The sequence below is a fragment of the Platalea leucorodia genome (assembly GCF_965183815.1).
Source record: "Platalea leucorodia genome assembly, chromosome: 1".
In the NCBI taxonomy this organism is placed as follows: Eukaryota; Metazoa; Chordata; class Aves; order Pelecaniformes; family Threskiornithidae; genus Platalea; species Platalea leucorodia.
In genome coordinates, this window is record NC_138823.1 from 143,565,975 (window position 1) to 143,590,403 (window position 24,429).

Below are 24,429 nucleotides of genomic sequence, written 5' to 3' on the forward strand. Positions count from 1 at the left end.
TCTTATCTGTTGGAAGTACTGAAAAGGTGGTCAAAATGTTTATTATTAAAATAAAAGCCATGACAATCAATGATAAGTATTCATTGATATTGCACAGTAATACACCAAAAGTACCGGTGCTTGATTCTTTGGTATTGCTGTTAACATAAATGTAAAAAACGTCAGTGCCTCATTTGGAAAGCTGTGGAGGTAAGATCATTTAGTGCATTCCAGAAAGGTGATAATAACCCTGACCCATCTGAACTAATTCGCATTTGACACTTGCACAGATGCCATTAGCTGAAAAGCAGCCAAGTCGAATAACATTTCATGAAAAAAAGTGACTGTAACAAATGAAGGTTCTAACAATATACGCAACTCGGGTTTTTTTCTATTTTATTTAACATAGATTTACCTCTAGGTATATAATTTTTATACACTTGGTAAATTTTTAAAAGAATTTACTGACCCAGTAGGCAGTAGGTAAACCGTAATTATAGTTGCAGCTCCTGAACTTCTCAGAACGGAGAATTAAGACACTTACTCAAACTGCTCATGAGTCACGTGAGGCTTCAGAGACTCCGTTCGGTCACACCTAAGCTAGACAATGAAGTGATCCAACCTCTCATGGCAATTCACATTTGATAATGGCCATTAAGCTCAGTCATGACTAGATCACAAAATCATTTGTATGTGTCATCACTGACTGTAACACAAGACGAAAACTTAGATATGAGTCTATTTCTCCCTGACTCTTTCTGCACTAGATTTGATGTGTTTTAGTGCCCATTTCAGATGTATTACTGTATTTCTACAATATAACACTGCTTGCGATATCCAGCTTGAAAGGTCTGCTTCATATAGGACGGAGAACATTAACACCCTTACAGAACACAACACCTTTAAAAACTGAATTTGGTTGATTTGAGCTTTAAATGCTAAGCTTAAAGAGAATCAGTCAATTTAGAACAGACTTAACAGTATCCTGGGTTTTGTCCTTCTATAGCCTGACATGCACCTGGGCTAACTCTTGCTCTCATGCCTCAGAATGAATATGCTGGGCTATGAAACCCTCCAAAGAAACCCAGTGCCAACTATTGAGAGCTTAGGGCATGAAGATAGCCGATTCATTGTTCATTGACAATATTGCAGATATTTCCCCTACTTGTTCTATACCATTTTGATATAGAATAAGGTTTACATTTGATACTAGGTATCTTTCTGCCAGGATAATATATGCTGGAGCATCAAATGAAGCAAGAACTATGGAGTCTGCATGGCAGACATGAAAAAGAAAAATAAGCTTATTTAAACAGCAAACGTACAATATATGTCCAATACTCTAAGCTATCGAGAATGTGGCTTTCTGTGATATGATCACGTAACTTCCTTAATTCCTGGGAATTCTGAGGTTCTGGTTTTCCAGGCAACATGACTGCTGGGTACAGTGTTCTGCTACTGTTTAAAACCACAACTAATTCTTTAAACTAAAAGAAGAATACCTGAAGTATTTCACATTATTTCACTCAGTTTTCAGCAGTTTCTCTTAGATACAGGTATTTCCCAGAAAAAGTATTTCCTAAGACATTTTAATCAGAACATGCCTTACCATTTTGCTCTAGAAAGAATTTAGCAATTACTTCTTTTTGATTTTTGCATGCCACCACCAATCAGCTATTTTAACTCTTTCAGCATCCCAATTAGCCCCATATTAAAAATATTAATTATGGAAGACACAGTGTATTACTTACACCACAACAGACTACTACTGAATTTGCTAGATTTGTAGTTTACTGGAAGATCTTTGCTTGCTGTAAGTGTAATTAATAAAGAACAACAACATGGTGGCTACATCTGATCAGAAGTTTTTGATTATTTTTAAATTCTTTAAAGGGCATGACTCTTCTGATCAAGGAGAGTGTTTTTTAAAGACCGTCTTCGTGCATCTCAGCAAGTTGAACAGAATATCGTTGGAAAATAAATAGAGCTAAAACTAATTACTAACACCCCAATCATTTTATGAGCTATTATTTCACCAGAAAATGGAGAAAATATATCTTTAATCCTGAACAAAAACTCTTCAAGGTTTATGTCCTCTATAAACCTTTCACTGAGAACTGAAAATATAAGTTAGTAATGCAATAAATGCCCTAACAAATATATCAGATTTTTCACTTAATGCTTTTTACAGGCTTAAACTGAACTGAGTGAAAGAAAATCACCTTTTACAGTCTGACTCTTAAAGGAAGAATGCCTTTCTGTTATGCCTTTTAAAAGAAGGCATGGTGAATTTATATCAACTTCACTGAATCTTGGGGCATGATAAAAGGAAGAAAATACGGCAGTGGAGTTAACATTCCATAGCGTTCTTTCTTCACATATTTATTTCCTCACTGGCTGGACATAAGCCAAAGAAAAGGAGGGAATAAACCCCCCAAAAAACAGAAATAGCTGAAATAAAGCTTTGGCACACAATGCAGTCAAAGCTTTCTGCTTTTCCTCCTCCCACCCTTGACAACCTGGATTGTTTCTCTCCAAAGAAATCCAAGCAAAAAATACTCCAGAGAAAAAACAACCAAACTCTGAATTTCAAATTTGGCAGCGGGTGCAGCCAGCAGGGCAGTAAACAAAGTTTCCCCCATTTTCCCCTATTAAATGACTGCAGAAAGAAAAAACAGCTGTCTTTTTGGACCTATTGCCTTTTGCAAGCAAAAAAAAAAAAAGAAGCAACAGAACTAAGTTCTAGTAAATAGACATTAGCACTGCCTTATAAATCTCTGCCCTCTTGTCTGATATTTTATCATCTTGGGTTTGAGAAGTCTTAATTTCATTCTAATGTAAATAAGAACTGGTTTGTTTGCACAGTACTTCAACAAGAATTTGCTGCAAGGTTGCAGCATGCAGGCAGTGCCCCGAGAAGGGTGACCTTGCTTTAGTCAGTGAAGCCAAAGATCATTTATCACAGTTAACCTACAAATCTGTCTTGCCGGGGCCTCAGATCCATCAACCACTTGGAAGCAGCTACTTGTCCTGTCCTCCCACAGCTCCCTAAAAGATCAGATGGGTCTGATCTTTTCTATTATGGTATACCTCTCAGATAATAAAAAATATTTTTATGGATATGGAATGAACAGGAGTACTTTGTATTTATTTATACAGCTCATTAAAGGTGGATAGAGATTTGGAGGCAGAGAGAATGCCCCAAGCCTAGAAAGCTCAGGAAGACAGACCCCAGGCATACGCATGTATTTAACTTTATGTATATGAGTCGCCTGGCTGAACCCGATGAGGCTAAGCAATTATGTACAAGTAGGCATCCTTGTCTTTTTGCAACTATATCCTAAGCTAAGACATGGCAGGGAAATGATGCAGAACTAGTAAACATTGAGAGGAGGAGACCAAGATGATTATAATGAGAGCATATGGACAATATATTCAAAGCTATGCAGTCAAAAATACTTTATTATGTATTATTATACCTATATATTTAGACAGACTTATATCATACAGAACTAGTTGCAGCTCCCTGACGCAGAGAAACTTGGTTCAGGTGATATTAGAAGAGATCACAGGATGGGAAACCACATTCACACAGCATCGTAGTGCAGAAGGTGCCATTCCTTCTCCAGATTCGCTCTCCTGATTTAGCACACCACTCTTTCTCTTTATATTAATGGAGATAGATACTTTCTAAAGGGAATATTCTCCCTTCCAGCAGGGAGGACCTGGCAGACTGAAAATCCAGTGCCTGATACCAATGCACTTGTTAAGAGACAAATATGCTTGTGCCAATCTGTTAAAAGAAATCTGAATTTGACTTTGAATTTGAACAGGGAAAAGAACGAGTGTAATTATTCAAGGGTTTCTTAGGAACAGAGACCACTGTAGAAGGAGAAAACAATGATCTCTCTCTAGTATGCAATTTCGAGAAAACGTGACATGATTTTGCTTTGATTTTTTTAAAAAAGTGAAACGTTACACATCTGCACATACCTGTATTGAAGTGTCTTTTAAAAAAGTTGCTCAGATTTAACACAACAGTTTATGCCTTTTTAACTAGAAACAGGTTGGAGATGAATGATCAAACCATAAATTCCATATATTTTAGCTATCAATTACTGAAATATGTGGATTTTAAGTGCTTGTACTCACATATGTGTGAGGACGCAGTGCTATCTGACACTCAGAAATTGGCTTGCAGTAGGGAAGGACTCAATCCTGAACTATTTTTGCAAATCCTAACCTGTCAAAGTAGCATGAAAGAGAGACAGCTAAGCAGGGAGTTACTGCTATTTAGACATAAATCAGCATAGGCAATTTAAGAACTAAAATCAAAATTGTTATCTATAATAGTGACCATTAAAGGTCAGATTTCCCAAAGAGCCAACTATCACTAAAAATTGACTGCCGGTAGAGCTCAGGCCACTTCTAGTGACCCAAAAAATAAACTGAATTCAGTGGTAGCTTTTTATATGATCTGAAGAAGGGTGTTGGTCAGGAGAGGACATGAGCAGTGTATTACGATAATCAAGATCCGAGTGACAGAGTTGGTTACGGAAGGAAAAAAGGTATCTTGGAAAAGCTGGGAAGAAAAAAAAAAGTTGTAACATGTATATAGCAGTCTGGATGCACGGGATAGGAAAGAAAAGACAAAAACAGCCCTAAGGCTTCAGGCCTAGGTGACAAAGGATGCTAGCATTACAGTGAGAGGAGAAACTTCACTGGGAACATGCTCAAGTATGCAAGGGGCAGGGAATAGTAAGAACCTCTCTGTTGAAGCCTGTATCGCCAAATTAAGCAGGGTTAGGAAGGGAGCCTGACAACTCAACTACTGCGTGTCCACACTGCCCCCTCCATTATTTTGGCCCATGCCAACTAGCATTCTTTAAAACCACTCCTAGACAACTGTTCAGGGAACAACCCACGCCAGGGACCATTCCCAAAAGGCAGCATGTACCAGCCTCCTACAAGCGGGGAGTGCAATATATTACCTTAAATCTTCTGCTAGAAAATACAATTCTCATGGTCTGCAGCACTGGTCTTATGTTATTCTGGAAATTGTGGATTAAAAAACTAATACTGAACACCCAAAAAATAATAATTGCACCTGCAGCTGAATGGGAACCACACAAAGCCCACGGGAGATCCATGCCCAAGTGTTACTTAATACAGCTGTAGCTAAGGTCTGCCACATGGCCTCAGGGCCAGAAGATAGTCCCTGGCTCTCCTTTAGTTAGCAGCATAGACATAGGCTGTATCTGACAGAAAAATGATATTCACCAAACACTATCTGTCAACATCTCAGGAAAGATTCATGCCCTCATGGTTGCAGAATAAAGCTTGACTCAAGGGCACTTTAAGGATCAACTACGGAAGAAATAAAAGGAATATAACAATATTCTGCAAAAGTCACAATGCTGAAGGAAGGCCAGTAATAATCTGGAGCATGATTTTTTCATGTCAGGGTGGTGAAATTAGTTTGAGGCACACTAACATTACACAGCAGTAAACAGAGCTTTAAGATTGCTATAGAATCCAAACAAAGAAGGCAATGCAAAAATGAAGGTCCATTCTTAACTTGCAATAGTGTCAGAGAGAAGAGCATAAATTTAATCTATTTTTACTAGATTTCCTTGGATTTTGTAAGTTTGGGTACAAACAATAGCAATATTTTAAAACTATTCTGGATTCCTAAACAATAGGAACAAAAAAAGCAAAAAATGCATTTATGAGAATGTGACAGAAGTAAAAATTTTATTTTTCCATTTAAATTCTTTGCAGTAAGATTCTGAGTTTATAAATCCAACACGAAAAACTACAGCTTTTATTCATTCGTATTTCCAGCCTCCTGTTGCAGCAGTGATCATAAAACAAACACAGCTGGCATCTTTATTATTTTATTCACTGAAGGATTTAGCTGGACAAACATCACAAAGATGGTGGCTGCTTTCATTGAATTTATGATCAAATATGCTCCAGCATAAGATCAACTCTGTAAGATCAATTATTATGAGATGTGAATAATTTAACAGAAAGTTGTCTATTTGTAAATCAGATCCTACAGATATAAATTCAGCTGAGGTAGCAGACAGTGGATATACACTGTATTATACATTACATTATTTAAAAGGATGCAGGTTTTTTGGAATCACATTTAGTGATAAATATTATCATTAACATTTTGGTATCCAGCGAGCTGCTAATTCAGACAAACAACATTTCAAAATTTTATTTTAAACTTCAATTAAATTTATCTTAATCAGAGAAGAACTTAACTGTTTTAGTGATGTCTTTCAAAATTACAGGATCTATTTCCTATAAAGGCTTAATTAAAAACAATACACAAACCACCATCACCATCATTTTAGGGGTTTTTTACACAGATTCTCACCAGAGTCTGTTGTTCAGCATAATACCAGGAGAGTTATAATAATTTTAACGCAGAATGTGTGCCTTAGGATATGGGATTGACTCAACGCCTGAAAGAAAAAGGTCAGTTCCCTTTGGAACCACTTGCCTCTTTGCCCTCCAGCAATGACAGGTGCACCAGCCCTACGCCGAGGCTCGTTATTCACAGCGTGTTGCTGAAGATACATAATCTAACCTCTCCATTTTAATGCATCAGCGAGGATTATTGTCTCCTGTCTTCCCGTTTTGAGACTCAGGTCAAGCAGGCACTGAACATATATACACGATGATCTGCCTGCAGCCAGCATCTTTCACAAATTCTCAAGCAATAGCTTCAAACTTTCTAAAATAGGTTATTGAAAGACATCACTAAAGGTAATTACGAGAACTGTTTGGCTAGCAAATAACTTCCAGTTTTGAAACTAATCACTGTTTTTCACTAGTCTCCTACAATACCATGTGTTTCTGCATCACTAATTCAAAAAAACTGCATGAAAAAGCAAAAATTCTTGTTTCTCTGTCCTATATGGCAGGAAAGAAGTCAGAAATCTAAAGGCAGATACATGAAGTGCCACAGCCAGAAACGCAGGAAAGGAAGTAATTAAGATTTTCTTGACAAAATTTCAATTAATTTGGGGAGATGGTCGCAGGAGATTCTCATGAATGGCAGTATCTGAATACCTGTGATTACCATCCTACTGCAGAAGAGGTGGTGGTCAAAATTATGCTGAAAAGCCCACATGAAATTGCCATAAAATTCAGTAAAATAAGTATTTGTCTAAGGTAAAAATATTTTGTGATGATTGTACCACTGCAGAAACCTTAACTACTGTCTGTAAGTCTCTGGCTGGCAACAGAGCCAAACGGCATGGGTTTTGAGATTGGCTTAAACTATCTGCAGAGGTGACAAAACTCAGTAGCATTATTCATATTATTACACTTATCGCCTGTCTGCACTATCTCCCAAAATTATATACATTGCTGAGACCCTAAGATGAGAATCAAAGGAATTGTATAGTTAAAGGAAAACTACCCATAATATAGGACAAAAAGCAGTGGAAAATATCAAGCCACTTAAGCCAACAGCAGTTGCTTAGCACTAAGCACTTTTGCATGCCAGCCCAATTCTTAAGGTGCCTATCATTTTGGCTCTCGTGTTGGAAAACTCTTGCCTTTAATGGCTACATACAAATAACGAGAGACCCAGCAGTACGGTCTACCTCACTTATATTACTGCCTTCACAGTATGTCTTCAATTCCTCAGACAAATATTTTTAAAACACATCTCAGAGACTCAATTTTGTCAGAAATGTCATTATCTGGAGAAGACAGATTTCAGCAGAGAGGCCAACAGTACAGAACTCCAGCAAGAGGGCAGAACTAGGAATGTGAGGATATAATGATGCCTGGTGCCTCTGATCAGAAAGTATTAGACTTCAAACCAAGAAATGAACACAGACACTATGGCAACATATGAGTAACAGACTACCAAAAACATAATTCTGAGAAATTAATAAAATGTTGGCATGTAGAAATGCATAAGGAGAAAGAACAACTGGAAACATCTGAAAAGAGTTGATCAGTGAGTACTCAAAAACGTTAATGAAGAACATACTTTGAAAAAAAAAAATCATACCTGGAAACACCAAATAAACATGTCTATCTGATATACGTCTCAATATCTTAAGGAATTCTTAAGGAATTAGTGAGGATAGCGAACAAATGTAAGGCACCTTTTAAAAGTCCTTCCAGGAAATCTACACAAGAAGAGTTGGTTCTCTTTCCTCATTTCTCTTTATAGGCTTATTACTGTAGATAAGTTACTGTAACGTTAGCTAATTTTGCTCTGCATTCTAAAGTATTGCACTAGACTTAAAAAAAATATATACACACATGCTTCCTTTCTGGTTTTCAAATAAGGAAGAGAATCTTGGCAAATATTTGCTGGATGTTGACACACACAACATAGAAGAAAAATATAGACAATAGAAACAAAACAGACAATATGCAAGCAAAATTAGTTGTAGGGAAAAACTAAGACCAAATGGCAACCAAAAGAAGAGACGACTGCTGAACAAGACACCAGATAAATTGATTATTTTTAAAACTGGACTTAATCATTGGTGGAACAAAACAACAAGAGATAATGTTTGATGCAATTTCTCTAAAAAATCTTGCTCTGTGGACAAACTCCGAAGAGCTGGGATGTGATACACTATCTCCTAGACTGAAAACTGGCTGACAGACCATAAGCAAAGGGTAATGATGAGTGGCAATGTACTGAGTTGGAAGGGAAGTGTCCAGCTGTGTGCCAGAGGGATTAGCGTTAGTCACAGTTTTATTTAACATCTTTATTAATGAGCTGGACTAAGGGATACACTGCATACTGAATCAATTCTTAGAAGAAACTAAAAGTTGAAAACAGCATAGAAGACAAAAAAATTAGCACAAAGAAGCTAATAGAAGTGAGATACATGAACAAAAAATCTACAAACAAGCCAGAGCATAGAGAACTACAAAGAACTACTTCCAGGGAAAAATAACCCAAAATATGGATAGGTTCAGAGATAATAATGCCAGCAAACTCTAGTCCAATGCCAGAAACTGAATTAGATGTTGCAGAAGATATTGTACTTTTACAGCTGTCATGGATGGGAAAAGTATAGGAGGGTAACAATGTAATTTTACTAATGAAACAACATAGAGTTATTAGTACTCTTTGAAAAAGAGGACAAAGGCTTTTGTGGTCCAGTTTAGAAGGTTTATTCATATTTTCAACTGAGCCAAGAGGATGTAACACAATACATAAAGCTTAGCAACACAAAAGAGAGGGAATTTAGAATAAAGCAAAACTAAATTGAACGTCAGGATAAACATTCTAACAATGAAGTCTGCTAGGAATAATATCCCCCCATATTTATAAAAGTTGTAACATTTGAGCAATTTACAATTGCTCCAATTTGAAGGAAACATTCAAATATAAATTGTAAAGAATTTTTCATCTTGGCAAAAGGATAAATAGAGAAACTCTAGAGATCTTTCTCAGTCATTGGCTTCAATCAGCATCATATAAATCATTACCATAAAACTGACAAAAACTGCAGTGCATTTCAGCTTAGCACTAACCATTCCTGAGCTGGGCCGAGAACTTTGCCTTTTGCACTTTTGCAGCTGAGCCCCTTTATGGTGCCAGAAACGTAGAAAATGGTACTAAGTTGCACAATGTACAGTAGTGGACACAAAAAAGGCACTGAAGTGTAATAAGCAGCTTCCACCACCCTGAAATTAATTTAATAAACCCCATTAAGTAGCAAAACAAACAAAAAAGCAGTGTTAGGAAAATATTCGTAACAAAAATTCTCGGCCTCCGCTGATGTCTCTGCAAGTGGAGAGGGCCCACTGTGTCAGCTGGAGCAGTCCCCGAGCGCAGGCAGCGCTGCGGAGCCGCGGCGTGTCCCCAGGCCTCCCCGGTGGAGAACGCGCCCTCACGGTCAGCGGCTGCTGCACGTGAGGGGTAAATCTGCCTGCTGTTGAATAGTGGAGAAGTTATTGTTTCATGAAGATAGCATAATAAATTTACTATCTGGTAAATGACTTCTTGTTTGTATTGCATGTTAACATAGGTGTTGTCTTGATAAGATTCCTGAGGTACCTCAGGCAAAAGATAATGACCGATAAAGGGGTACTTAAGGGAAATATGAAACAAAATGGGAAACGAAAAATGTTTTTTTCAGTGCAGCAGTATCACTGCAAATCATCAGGAGACAGAGGCAGGTTTCTATGCCTCTAAATCACAAACACTTCTACAAAAGCTTTTCATTTTGTGTCCCATTTCCATCCTTGCTCCCCCCCCAGCATGATTCCTGATCACTCCTCAAATGCAAGTGAGGGGACAGCCCCAGTGCAACCTCAACATACTTGAACTGCACACAGTCGTACACATATAACCCACCTTTTGCACAGGTATAGTTTTAAATCCTTATTGCTTAGTTTTATCCATCAGAAAGGTTTTAGCAATGACAACACTAAAGCTTTTTGTTCCTACTGTGCTTGAGAGCTTGAATAGTCTTTCAGTGGCACTACAGACTACATTACAATGAGCAATGCTGATGAAGGGACAGGAGGTGAATGGGATAAAAGTGACAATTAGAAGAGAGTTTTGTCTTCAGTCAAAACCCCATTAAGGCAAAGATTTTCTCAAAACAAACAAACAAAAAAACTAACCCGAAACCAAAAACCCTTCCCAAGTCTCAGCTCTAAAAAATTCCACAGTCTGTGTCATGCTTGAAATGAAAGACAGACTCAAAATACACAGACTCATCTCTATTCACTCACTTTGCTTTCTTCAGGAAGTTTTCACCAAATAACAGTCCCAAAATAGGCCAGTCCATCCTGGAATTCAACTTTTAAACAACCTGGCTTCAGGAAGGGAGGTCTCAAGTACAGAGGCCATCTTGTTAAAGGAAGAAATCCCCAGCAGTGGGACTAGCTGTGAGAATAAAATGTTATTTATATAATAAATATTGCCAGGTTGGGGAATTATGAAGTAGTAGTCCTGTTTATGCAGAGCAGAATTTGTTTTCAACTGCACCTTTTCTTTCCAACCTAATTTCTCACAATGTAACCCATTATGACAGAAGGATCTGAAAAAGCTTTTTATATCCTACGAAATATACACAAGGATAATTAGTTCTCTTTTTTTATTCTTCTGTAAGGGTTTATTATTGTGGAGAAGCTTTTGCAAATTGAAAGAGGTTGCATTGCATTCTGAAGACAGAGCTGTTCTTGGGTTTTATTGTCTAGAGATAATTGAACAGAAAAGTTCAGGAAAAAAGGTGAAAATATAATTCATTATGAACTCTATAGGAAGATCAGATTACCACATCTTAATTCTTTTTAGACTAGATTTTATAATCACATTGCACAATATGTTAGGCCATGCAATGTAGGTGAGGCTTCATACCAGATAGAAGCAACTATCAATGCAAGTTTTGTTTCTTAACGTTATAAGTATTTCTACAAAATTTATAAATCACATCTTATCTAGGAAACATTGTCTTTATAATCTTTAGGTAGTTTGACAACCAGTGAAGAAATTCGGTGTTAAAGTCTCCAAAGAACTGTGATAGTTACATTATTTCCTTCAAACACTTCCCAAAAGTACCTTCTAATACTGACCGATTCTATTTTAAGAATTTTAGGGATCTGACTTCTTATGTAATGAGCCTGCTGGGTTTCACTTTGTCATTGCTGTTACATTCCACGCTTTTAGCTAATTTCCAGTGAGACTGGGAATTAAAGAGCTTGTGTCCATCATTGTTCCACTGTCTGGCTCTGCCTTTAAAATTCACATCTCATGGAAGCTGGTGTAGTCAATCAGGTGCAATTATTTTGCCCCCAATCTACCATCTGTGGCTTTTTGGGGTTTTTTGGGGGGGATGTTTTTGCCTCTGTTCCTTCTGCCTTACAGACAGGAAGCTGGCTCTGTAGATGTTGGAAGACTGTTATTCTTCCTTCTAGTAACTTCTCCTTACATAAACTGAATTATAATATATGTTTTGAGGTAAGCCTCTTTGAAGACTTCTAAACCCATATTTTCACTCTTCCATGGCAGGACCTCAAAACATATATATGAACAAGATAAAGGCCAGACTGTGCCTGAAAGACAGAACAGCAGATGGTGAAAGCTTCATTGTGTTTAGAAAATTAAACGTGTTCTCTTCCAATCTGGGAGCACGAAGTTCAATGCCGTGCTCTGTTTTACAGTTTCTATGGCAGTTTCTGTGTGACAAATTCCTTAATTTCTTTCTGTCTCAATCCCCCTCTAAAAAAATGCAGTAACAGGAGTTCACCTCAGAGAAGTTTAAGCACACACGTAAATCCTTCCAAGACCATAAACACTGTTCTTTAAGGTGTACCTTTCAAAGGTACTAAGATGTCCAGAGGAAGTAACTCTGTAACAAAACCAATACGTATTTAACAACAAAACGCTGTATGTTTTTCTCCACATTGTAGGTCTCACGTTTATCCCAAATACCCTTAACCCAATCCTGTTTCAAATGGGACATTTTTGTGTCATCAACACTCTTCAACAAATTAAATCAGGAAGTTAAAAAGGATTTTTTTTTAAGATTAGAGAATGCTGCTTTTTGAAACATGCTAATAAAGAAAGAAAATTTCTAGAATGAATCAGTCTGTCCATGTGTTAAGTTTTATAGCTGAATTATAAACCCTTGAGAATATGATGTCTATAACAGAAATGTTTATACATCCTGAACTACAGCTGTGCAAGCAACAGTACTCTAATACAGCACACAGATAAAGATTTACACTAGAAAAAGAGAAAATCCTTTACATTTCAAATGTAAATGATACATAATTTTGAGGCACTGAGTATTTCCTATTATAGTAGAACCGCACATATGAAGAGCTGAACTCTATGTATTGTCATTGCTTTTGGTCTTTCAATCCCTTCATTTATGCTGAAAAATTGCAAATCCTTTATGCACGGAGCATTGAAAATGTATAAATATTTTTGAAGAGGTTTCTTAGAAATTAAAAAGCTCTGGTCTTATTTGAGTCAGCCTGTGATGTGATCATAACTTGTGTCAATTATGAAGTCTCAGAGACGGAGGGTTTGTTTTAAGCAAACTGGGTTTTTTGTTCTTTTTTTGTATTTTACGAAAACAGAAATTTCATGCAATGTTCTTGAAGGAAATATAAGATATCAACTTTTAAAATTCAAATCTATTATTGCACTTATTCATACACAGGAGATACTGCTGGGTCTAACTGCTGTTAAAATATCAAAAAACACTCAGTCCACGCCTGCAGAATGGATGGAATAGCGTGCCAATATCTACTCACATTACTTACGCATATATATATGCCCTCAAGCAAACACATTCACATCAATATTAGTTTCCTTGTCCCTCTTTCCCAGTCCAGATCTAATTGCCTATGTTGTAACACAATTGCTTCTTCCAAGCTTTTGGATTTCATTAACCACTTTCAAAGAAAAAATGAACTTGCAAGTTTGTTCATTGTTAAAGGACAGAATATAGACAATTCTAGTGACTTACTTTTTAAAATGAAAGCTGTGACTTTTATTCCAAGCAGTAAGACCATGGTAGAGTCAAACATTGCAAGATGCCTGCAAGGATCACAAGAACTGGCAAAACTGTTTGAGATACTCACAAAAGCCAACTATAAGTGAAGCTAATCTTCCTGTTGCTCCCTCTAGAGTAAACAGGAGATGGAGTCTTCCACGAAAGCCACCAAATTAGGCTCCCAGTCTGAACTGGATAAGCCAGGAACTTTTCTATAGACTGTTGAAAGTCAATTAACTCAGGTAGGTGACACTTAACCTTTGTGAAGACCTGCACTGGCTTCAGTGCCAGCTTTGTGTCTCATTGCAGGAATCACAAAGTTGCTCCTAACCATGGAGGATCCAGTAGTAATGCAGAGCCTCATACAAGGTCATAAAAGATGCCTGGCACTGCAGAAATACAGTTTCTGACTCAAAGGATGAACATTGATGGTATCACATCCAACAACTAACACCTAATTTTAACTATGATCCTGTTACATTAAGAGATTTCTCCTCCGTCAGTTAAACATAATTTCAGAAGATGGTGGTTTTTTTTTTTAAATGAAAAATGCCTTTGCGCTTCAGTCCAAAACACTGGACCAAACTGGTTTGGGAAGGAGCAGATGGAGAAGAAATAATAGAATGACAAAGTGAGTATAAACCTCATCACATCTTAGGCAAGTGACCGTGCTATGACTTTTAGAGCTGTAGACACACTCCATTGCTAATAAATTAGGATATTGAAAAAGGGTTTGGACTTCTACTCTATCTGTAACTTTTTTTCCTTATAACAAGGAAGTTCCTTCACCAAAACATTTCATATCTTCAACTTTAGTGGTGAACTTGGAGGAGGAGATGCTTCAGTCTCCTGCTGATTTCTCTCTTGAACTCCCTGGTAAACTACCAACAAGACAGCCAGTTGGTATCAACAATAAAATTTGTAATGAGTATCAGAAAGAAAACAGCAATGCTGGGGCAGCAAAGGCTTAGCCTTGTTGCAAAAAATGTGGGTCAAAAGAGAGTGGAGACAAATTCTAATAATTTTTCTGGCAAGACAAGTTGTTGACGTAGCTGTTATCCTGCTCATCCAACTCAAATTGTGTATGCTTTCTTCAAAATACAGAAGATGTTAATCACTCAACACAGTGCTGACCAAATATCCTGTCTACAAAGATTCTTCATGTGCTGAGAAAGCTTCTAGTAAACTTTGCACAGATGATTGGTTAGGCATTCCCGGCTTACTAGGCAACCTTTTTGGATTTTGAGCACAATACCTTTATATCAGTGTCCACCTGATGTAAATGTGACAAAATTCAGGAAACAATAAAAGAAAAGAAAAAAAAGGCAGTGAATTCACATTGACTTTTTTCAGTCATGATAATTAAAATATACAACAGTATGGTCATCAGCTCACAGCAATGACCAGATGGACCTAGCAACAGGGGATGATTATGTGGAAACAACACTCAAAGTTGATTAGAAACATATTCTTTAAAAGTCTCTTAATTGTTATAGTGGAACAGAGAAAACAAGACTCAAAACTGATGACCCAAAGCAATAACACAGCATTTCTCAATGAGCTCAATACACTTGCCAACTGATATCCCCAAGAAGAAAATATTACACTATACAGTTTCTCCCTATTTACAGGTAACTGGCAATTCAAAAACATTCAAAACTGGCAGAAGCAGAAAAGAATAATACTTCAGTAATTCCGCATTCATACTGTAATTAAAAAGGATCAAGCCATTTTAACTATGATAACTTCAGCTTGGCATGAATCATATCCTTGAAGAGTCAAAGAGTAATTAAAAAAAAACAAACGAAAAAAGACTTACTTATTCCATGCTTGTCTAAGATTTTTAGGGCTGTACTGTGTAAACCGTTCTGTAAGAAAAAGAAGCAGCACATTCAATTATTTATGCTAAAACCAGGATTTTTTTTTTTCAAATATATTTATCTACTGTCAATTTTCATCATTTCATCATTTCTATGCAACTACTGCAGCTCAAGTCCCAAGACATGGAAAGAAAAGAGGCATAGGAGCAATTGCCATACAAAGAGGGAGAAAAAAACCCCACAAAACAAAACGAAAAATACCCCCCAAAAAACCCAACTTGTTAAAACAAACCAATAAACCAAAACAAACCATCACGACACAGAACTAATTTACTGCGGCATCACCAGAAATGGAAATTTTTACAATTATTTCTAAAGTAGTATTTGACTGCTATGGAAAAAAAGAAGCTTGAAATCTAAAATTTTTTTTTCTTCATCACAAATACAGTTCTCTGTTATCTCACTGTCATGTTTTTATGCTTCTCAGGAGACATAAGAGTAAGTCTGGATCTGTGTGACACACAGGACACACAAAACATGATGGCCACGTGAGAGTTCATTTTCTAAAGAACACATATAAATAATAAGCAGAAGTAACAAGTACAATGACAGCTTATTTACTCAAACATTAAGTTCTTAAGTTCAGCTATAAGTACTTTCCCTCTCATAGTCAAGACGACACTTGCTCTGCACTAGGACTCTAGTTGGCAGAGGAAGATGCTATGAAATCTGCTGCAGAAGTGAAAAGCAAGTATTCTGTTAGTCCTTTGAACAGGAGCTAAGTGCCTCTCAGGAAGAAAAAAAATTCAGTCCAGCTGGAGAATATATGATAATATTTTCCATGAAGCCTCATCGCGCTGAAATCCTACCATGTAGACTGGTACTCGCCCTGGCCAGCTACCCTAGTGTGATGGCATTTGTTGCTGTGAAGAAGTCCTAAACTTACAAAATACTCCATAAAAACCCAAAAATTAATTTTGCTTCCTCTCCACCCATGAACATGGCATTTAATAGGCACACTCTACAGTTACAACAGTATTTTATATATATATATATATATGCATACATATATGCATGCATCTTACTGTGCAAAACAACTCTAAATATTGGGAGGGGTTGTGTTCAAATCCCTGTATTCGTATACTTAGTAAAGTATATCAGTTTTATGGTTGTCATATATACTTCATATGTAGTCAGTTCTAAAGATTCAACAACTATGCAAAACTATGGCACATACAAAATCCTAGCATCAATGTGGGTGATTTTGTTTCTTATACCTATTTTTTTCTTCTTTAACTAAAAAGTTTTATGCAGAAATTTCAACTCTCATGGACATTGCTATGAGAGGTTTCCAGTAAGTGGTAGACCTGCAAACTGCATCTGAGGGCTACTTCACATTTATAAATTTTGTTGCTTTAACCATACTGATGCAGTTGAAGCAATGAAATCACTCCTTCTTAGATATGTATAACAAGTGTACTGGAAACTGGAAGCTTCATGACTATAACTAGTTTTAGCACCAGTATAAATTATAAATATCACTTATGTAATATTGTGTCTGAATTTACTCAAATAACTTTCTTAGCAAAATCCCCAAATGCTAACTACATTATCATACTGTTAAAGGCTTTTAGATGTAGATAAACATATGAAACAAAAGTTTGTAAGTTTTTTTTTTGTGGGGTTGGTGGGGGTTTTTTTTGTATTATCAACAAAAAGTTTCTGCCCTTGGAAAATATTGGTCTATTGTAGATGATCATTAAAGTAGCACCTAGCTGACTTCCCTGTGTTATCTTCACTGTAAGATGAATGAAGATATTTAGCTAAGACAAGAGATGACTCTCAGCAACTCTCAGATGTGCCACTATGACGTAGTTTTCAAAACCGAAAATTATTAGGTTGAATTTTTATGAACTATGTTATACAGTGTTATAAACCTTAATTTGTTGTTACAATTATGATATTGTATAAATTACAGGTCATGTGGTACATTTTACTAACAGAAAATATATTGCTCTGCAAATATATCTCCCCAAATAAAATATTTTATTGCCATTTTCATGCACATTTCTTAACATATTTGAACTCATTTCTGATATGTCTTATTGTTGAAAATGCTACCATATTACCTAGTGTGAACCTGAGAAGCATTTAGATTAATACCACACTACTGACATTACCCCAAATTTTGTAAATCAGAAGCTCTACAGTACTTTGCAATTACTGACAAAGTCAGTTATCCCAGGCACTTAGCAGCTTGGATACTATAAAAAGGAAGAGCAATTTAAACCATTGTGATAGTTTTTTTCTCTATTTTCTGTTAAGTCTCGACACCGCAATGAGTGCAGAATGTAAGGATTAAAGAGGGGGAAAAAAAGAAGGTGCTGGGTATGTTCTTACCGAGAGCAGCAACTGAAGCGATTTCCTTACAATTTTCTCACATACTACAACAAAATAACTTATCACACCAGAGGCATCCAGATTAAAACTATAGGAAGCACCAATTTCTTTTTATCTCTATTATACACGGCACGCAGTGCATCTACTACAGATGTACCAATGCCCCGAGGCAGGTCTTTAAATCCAATGGGCAAAGTAGTCAGGATCATTCTTAGATGCAGCCATGGTTCAGTACCAGTAACATGGCACTGGAGTCAGTGCCTGTGATTATGTTTTAATATCCAATAGCATAAATAAAAATGCAGTACTGAAGTACATGTTCTGTAGTAAGTAGTTCAAGCATCATATTGGCATTGAGAATATGACCCAAACTTACAAGTGAGAGGAACATTACAATTCAAATTATACCTGTTGTTTACTAATTCAGCTTCTGCTCTCCAGAAGAAAAGCCTGAGCCCCAGTAAGGTCAATAGCCAAGCTACATTGGCCTCAGCAGGACCTGAGCTCACCCTTGAATTTCAGTTGACAAATGTGAATTAAAAACATATATGCAAGCAGATACTTACCCACAAAAACTGGAAGAAAATAAAGACTTTCTATACTTTATAAGTAAATAGTCCAACCATAACACTGTCCATTCATTTGTGACAAAGGACTGAAAAATAAAATGCAGCGAGACAGTACTGCATAACAAGAAGCTTGAGATACACATGGGAGTTCAGCTAATAAAGTGCAGATTTGCACATTAATCTATTTTGGTGCAGAAAAGTGCTGGGCGGAAAGAAAACTGAACCGACTTGAAGCATTACTGAAAAGCTAACCTAGACCTGGGGAAAGACAGATTTTTATTTTATCTGTTATTCTGCAATATGTTTTGGTCAGATACTGAGCTGGTTCAAACTGGCAGAGCAACACTGACTTCAATGCAGCTACATCCACTTAAAACACTTAAAAACTTGAGAAGTATCATATACAACATACTTTCTTGACTGGACCGTCAGAGGTTCGCTTTAATCAATTTAAGCTATTTTCACTGTGTGAAGAAAACACAGAGTCAACCACTTGGCCAAATTGCCTTAAGGCCTTAATGTCCAAAGATCTGTTTCAGTTCTGCAAGAAACTGAAAAACTATTGCTATGCCAGATGACTTTTTGCTGAAAAAGTGATACACTGGAACCAGTTATGTAAATGCTGTCATAAGGAACATGCCTAAGCAAAATGAACTTCTCAAAGGGATCTTCCTTCTTTACTCAGTCTACTGCTCTACTCTAAACTTCTTTTTAAATAAGTACCTTATACACAATATTTATCAGGCAGGGAGAGGGAAAACGAGGGGGAAAAATGGATAGGGTGAAACCCTGACTATAGAGAGGCAAATGTTGGTCCTGAGTCCTTAACTTCAAACTCCATTTATATGCTGTGTGACTGCACACCAGGCTTCTCCTAACCATTGGTATCAACTCTTTCCCCTCTGCTCCAAGCAGATTAGAGGCTCCTTGCTTTAAATTCTTTATAAGGAAAGAAACCACATATCAGTAAAATACAGGTCACGTTTTTCTACACAATTTTGTGGTCATGCCTCCAACCAAAGTCTTGTTAACTTTCATGGACAGTATAACTAGATGGGGCTACTGTGGTAATTAAGTCCAGCCTCATGTACATGCCAGCTCTTAGTACTTTCCTGAATTAATCTTTCTTTAGAGTATAAAAACCAGAATAACAAAACCAGCTGATTTTGATTTCAGAGCTGCCAGAACAGAGAAGCTACAACAATCTTGTCTTTGAGCTTCTCCATCATAATCCAGTTTTTTAAGTCCTGAACTGTGAAACCACAATATTACATACCTATGAACAGCAATCTTGCAGTCACAACACAGGCAAAAAAAGAAGTAATTTAAGCTCCCAACTTTTACCTGAGGATCTCCTGCTTGTGTCCAATTAATGACAAAACTGGAATTCAGTCCCACAGTTACAGCCCCAAGTTTGCTTCCAGTTGCTTTCCAGAGTGAACGAGACACACACCTGCATGAATGCCTCTGTCCTTTAGTACTAGATGGATTTAATACAACCAAATCTAAAGCTATACATCTGTGACCGTGACCAACTGCATTAAATTATATTTTATGATACTTTCAAGCATATAGCTTTGGTATTTGTTTTTCAGATGCTCCCACTGATTTGATCATAAAAAACAGTAATATTAGTCAGTAGATCTTGACTGTATGTGAGATCTTGGGAATACTGCAGAATTACCATGAATACTCCCCCAAAAAAGAAATCCTTGCCTGACATACATTACGAAAGGCAGAAGCACAGACGATTCAAATCTCGGTCCAACCTTGTGGAAGAAACCCCGTGTAGCGAAAACTTACTACCCCTCTCTCAGAACTGAAAGGCAAACAAGCACATGCGAGAATGTCATGCAGACACTCACATCCTCACCCACCCGCGCAACCACCCTCCAGCGCATGCAAGCCACTGTCACGAACGCAAGGCACACCATCTTGCTGAGGCAGCTGCTCGCTCTCGTCAGCACGGAGATTAAAGAAACCTGAAAACCTGTACGTTTACAGATCAAGATTTGATCTCAGATGTATTTTGAATTTTTATAGTTCAAATTGTGAGTATATATACTAGAGTTCAAATCTTTTCAGATTCTTATTATTAAACGTGCTTATTTTGAATAAAAACACTGGAAGACTGACACAGTAAGCTCATCTGAAATTTAAAGTAAAAAGTGTGATTTTAATTTCCCTTATGCAAACACTTAAACATTTGCAAATCTTTTGGGAACAAATTCAGGAAACAAATCTGATCCTCTGCATTTTTATCCCAAATATACAGTCATCATTCTCAGTAGCAACCATATCTCACTGTTAAAGACCTGGCTTTTCGCATGGGTGCTGTATTTCACTAGTCAAAGGTGAGTTTTGCTTATGTGAAACAAAAGCAGGAAGAGATTTTTGGTTTTGTTTAAATCCCACAGGACCTAAAAGTGTTTACCATTTGCTTCTTAGAAGGCCAAGTCAGCCAAATCTTGATTAGTAAGTGGCGTGTTCATAATCAAATGCTGTGTAAAGAGATCCCTACGTAGGACTGCATAAATAAGAGCAAACATACAGTACGCATATTCCTTACTGGAAAGAAGTACCAATTGAAAGATCTTCCTGTACCATACCATTTACTCTTAAGATTTTAAAAGCGTATAGAAAAGGAGTAGGCTAATATATTACATCCACACCTTCAGAATCCAGCCTCGGAGCCAAGATTCCCTGTTCTCCTGGGCACTAAACACGACCCACTCAGATGCTGGGTGGTGCAGTTACACAAACATTCTTCTGGCAGTAAAGGGATTTGAGTTGCTATTTGCTTCAGACCTTGCAGCACAGCTTACTCAATGCCTCGTGTGCCAAGGAAGTTTTTAGGACTGTGCCCCACAAACAGTAGCATCCACGAAGCTATTGGAATAACAACTGCAAAATGGAAGCAGAAGTGAGCAGCCAGAAGGAAGAGAGGGAGTAAATTTCTTGAGCTGGTTGATTTGACAAACCTTGATGCATCAAAAAAATTATGTTCTTAAAACAACTGCTCCCAAATTGTACTCAGCTTGAAGACTTAGGGGGACAAAAAAGCCTGTGCCAGCAAGCTCAACCATTACCCCCGGCTGTATTAAGTGATCTTAGAAACGACAGTATTTCTATTTCTTATAGAAATAGACAGTATTTCTATTTCTTTCTATTTCTTATTTCCTTTAGACAACCGCTCTACAGCAACACTGTTACATATGCATACTCACTTGTGTGCCCACATATATACCTACATGCTCTCCACTGCAAACATCATTATCTGCCTGATAAACACGCTCCATCTGACAGCCCTGCATCAAGGGCAGGTTCAAACAGAAGCGAATTTCAGCAGAACTCACTAGTGAGCTTATTAGCAGACCACTGAAGGAACTACTGGTCTGCTGTGAGAATTGAAAAAATAAGCACTTGCATTTTAAGTAACATAAAACAAGATGAGGGTTTTTTCTCTTTTATCAGTCAGAAAAACACATGAACTATTATACCTTTGTCACGGTTGCCTTTAAAGGACCTAGAATAGGCAAGAAAAGCTACATAAGGAATTAGAAGCAGACTAGATTTTGATTTTTTAGCTCCTTTTTAGCACTATTGATAATCAGCTTCTAGTCTAAACCAAAGAACATAAAATGCAGTTTGACTTCAAGGCATTTTTTGTGTTGTGCTGGCTAATATGCATTCCTTGATTAATGTTCTTCTCTATTTAAAACCAAATGTGATTAGCTTAAATGCAAATATTTAAACATCACCATAATTAATATTTTGAAAAGTCTAATGCATGATTTCTTTAAATGGGTTTTCTTTACATTTAAATTAAAAGTCTATAGTAACTAACACTGTATTGTGATATGTAAAACTCCTGTTATTTTTATTAAAGATTCAATACCAAAAATATTTAAATTATGTTAGCTGAAGACATAAAGACAAGAATCCATGCTGACAAGCAAAATTTTCAAGCACTATTTGCAGCCCTAATGTGCAATTAGAGTTTTTACTGAAGTCCAGTTGCAACTGGAGTTTTATCATAACCATGAGGTAGACTTTGCTTTTTTATACCAAATGTCTTTAGAAAAATTACTTCAGTTTGCTGTCCTCCATCCTCATCCTCATCCCCATCCCCTCCCCCCCTTCCAAAAGCACCTGCTTTAGCAGAGCACAGTCTGTGTAAAGAGGAAGGATAGATGTTTTCTACAGTCTCTACTGAGCGTGAACAGAAATTGTAACTTCAATAGTCATCATTGTCTAAAGCACGGGGCTTTTATACTAAATGTCTCCACCTTTTAGCAGTCCTCACACTGGCTCCCTTACATATACAGTAGTTACTTTAACTTTTCAGTTTTAGGCAATTTTGTTTAAAGAATGGTGAAAACACTGACAACTTTGTTCCCTTGAGTTGTGGATACCAGAGACTTGAGGAAACACCACATATTACAGTTTTGCCCAAACTTAAAGAAGAGGGGGAGAAATTTGAAATTAATTCTCTTTTACAGATCCCTCTGTCTCCTTTCTTCAAGTACTCAAATTCCTGAAAACTATATCTATAGCAGTAAGTTAAATGTGCTTGGGACTGTTGCCTGGCTGAGACACCATCACTGTCCTGCATCCGTACTACTGCAGCACCCTTCCACCTCCATCCTCCAATAAAGAAGCGAGGCATACTTCTTACTGGGAGAGGTCCCCAGCCCACACTCACTCCCAAACCATGCCCAGGAATTAATTATTTGTAAGTGCTAGTTGTCATGATCTAAAAGCATACCAGAGGCTGCTCTAACAGTTTAACAGCAGAGACTCCCACATCACCTGGGAACATTCGCTGGCATCAGAGTAGATGTAAACAAACAAGATACTGATTCAGTGTGTAACAAATTGTTGACAGGCTTTGGTGAAACTCTATAGGAAAAACTGTTATGAAAGTTTGAAAGCCGTATGTCCTCATATACAGTATTTCCACAGCTTTGTGCCAAAGGAGTTTATCCTCTCAGCCCAGCTCTACCCTAAATGAAGACTTAATCCTTTGAAAAAACTTGGCTATCAATCAGCTGTTAAGATGCAGGTAGGGAGATCATATTTCTAAACCAAATCTGTATTTATTGATCACCTGGGAAGCAAAGCAGAATTCCTGAGTCAGAACACCAGCTCTGCAGTGGTTTTGTCAGTCATAGACTCAGGATTTTTTAATAAATCCATGAAGTATCTGTCAATCTCTGGCAGACTCCGTGTTATGCAGTATTTCCTATGAATGCTGTTTTCTCTCTCTGGTTTCTTTCTGTCTTCTGCTTTCTCTTTAAGGAGAGTATCTTTCTCTTAACTCTTTTCATCCTGACTTTAGGGATTCTCTTATAAAAAACAGTGCTCAGTAGATGTTTCTGTTGTCTCATAAAGGCACCTTTTCAGGTATATTACTTTATATTATACCTGATCATCTCTTGAACACAGCAAGGCTCAGGCTCCCACATCATCAGCCCAAGATTAAATATTTAACTTCCTTTCACAAACAGCATTGTAATGAAACTGAGGCACAGTGAACATTACAAAACATTCTCACATTTTGCCCACCTTCCTAACAAGTTACCCCTTCTCCTCCACCGTTACCATCTCTTCGGGGCCATCATCACTTCATTTATCTTCTGTTGTGACCAAATCTTGCCTTCTCCCACTTTGCTCACTGACAGTACCTTCTGATAAATCTCTAACTTCCCAGGAGGGAGGTTATGCAGCGTCAGTCCCAAAAACTAATTGAGAATTTAGGAAGAATGAAAACTAAAGTGTAGATACGAACTACGTAGTTGATACGAAAGGCTTATCTTGCTCAATTATTTGGACAAGACTCTGAATCCAGACAAAATGGTTGGAGGAGAAGGGACAGTAAGACTCCAGACTAAGAAAAATGGGAGGTTTAATAACGATGGAGAGAATACAGAAAAATCAGGAAGACTCAGACACAAGTCCGGTAAGGAAGCAGCTTGTTTTGGAATACTACTCCATCTCTACTCATGCAGGTGAGACAGTAGATTCCTACTTTTGTTTTGTTCCTGGAGACATCGGTCCCCTGATATTATCAGTGGTTGGTTCTCTTTTAGTGCAGCAAATAATCTACATATTTCTTAAAGTATTGTAACTAAAGAATAAATA

The 24,429-nt window shown here is 37.2% G+C and overlaps 1 protein-coding gene across 1 annotated transcript in view; it reads right to left on the bottom strand.

Annotated features, from left to right (window-relative positions):
• CDK14 (cyclin dependent kinase 14) overlaps positions 1-24,429 on the bottom strand; it is a 324,235-nt gene that overhangs the window by 77,053 nt on the left and 222,753 nt on the right. Inside the window, exon 12 of the mRNA XM_082325474.1 lies at positions 15,316-15,364. Coding sequence (XP_082181600.1) covers positions 15,316-15,364 — 49 coding nt within the window. The remainder of the gene's footprint in view (positions 1-15,315; positions 15,365-24,429) is intronic.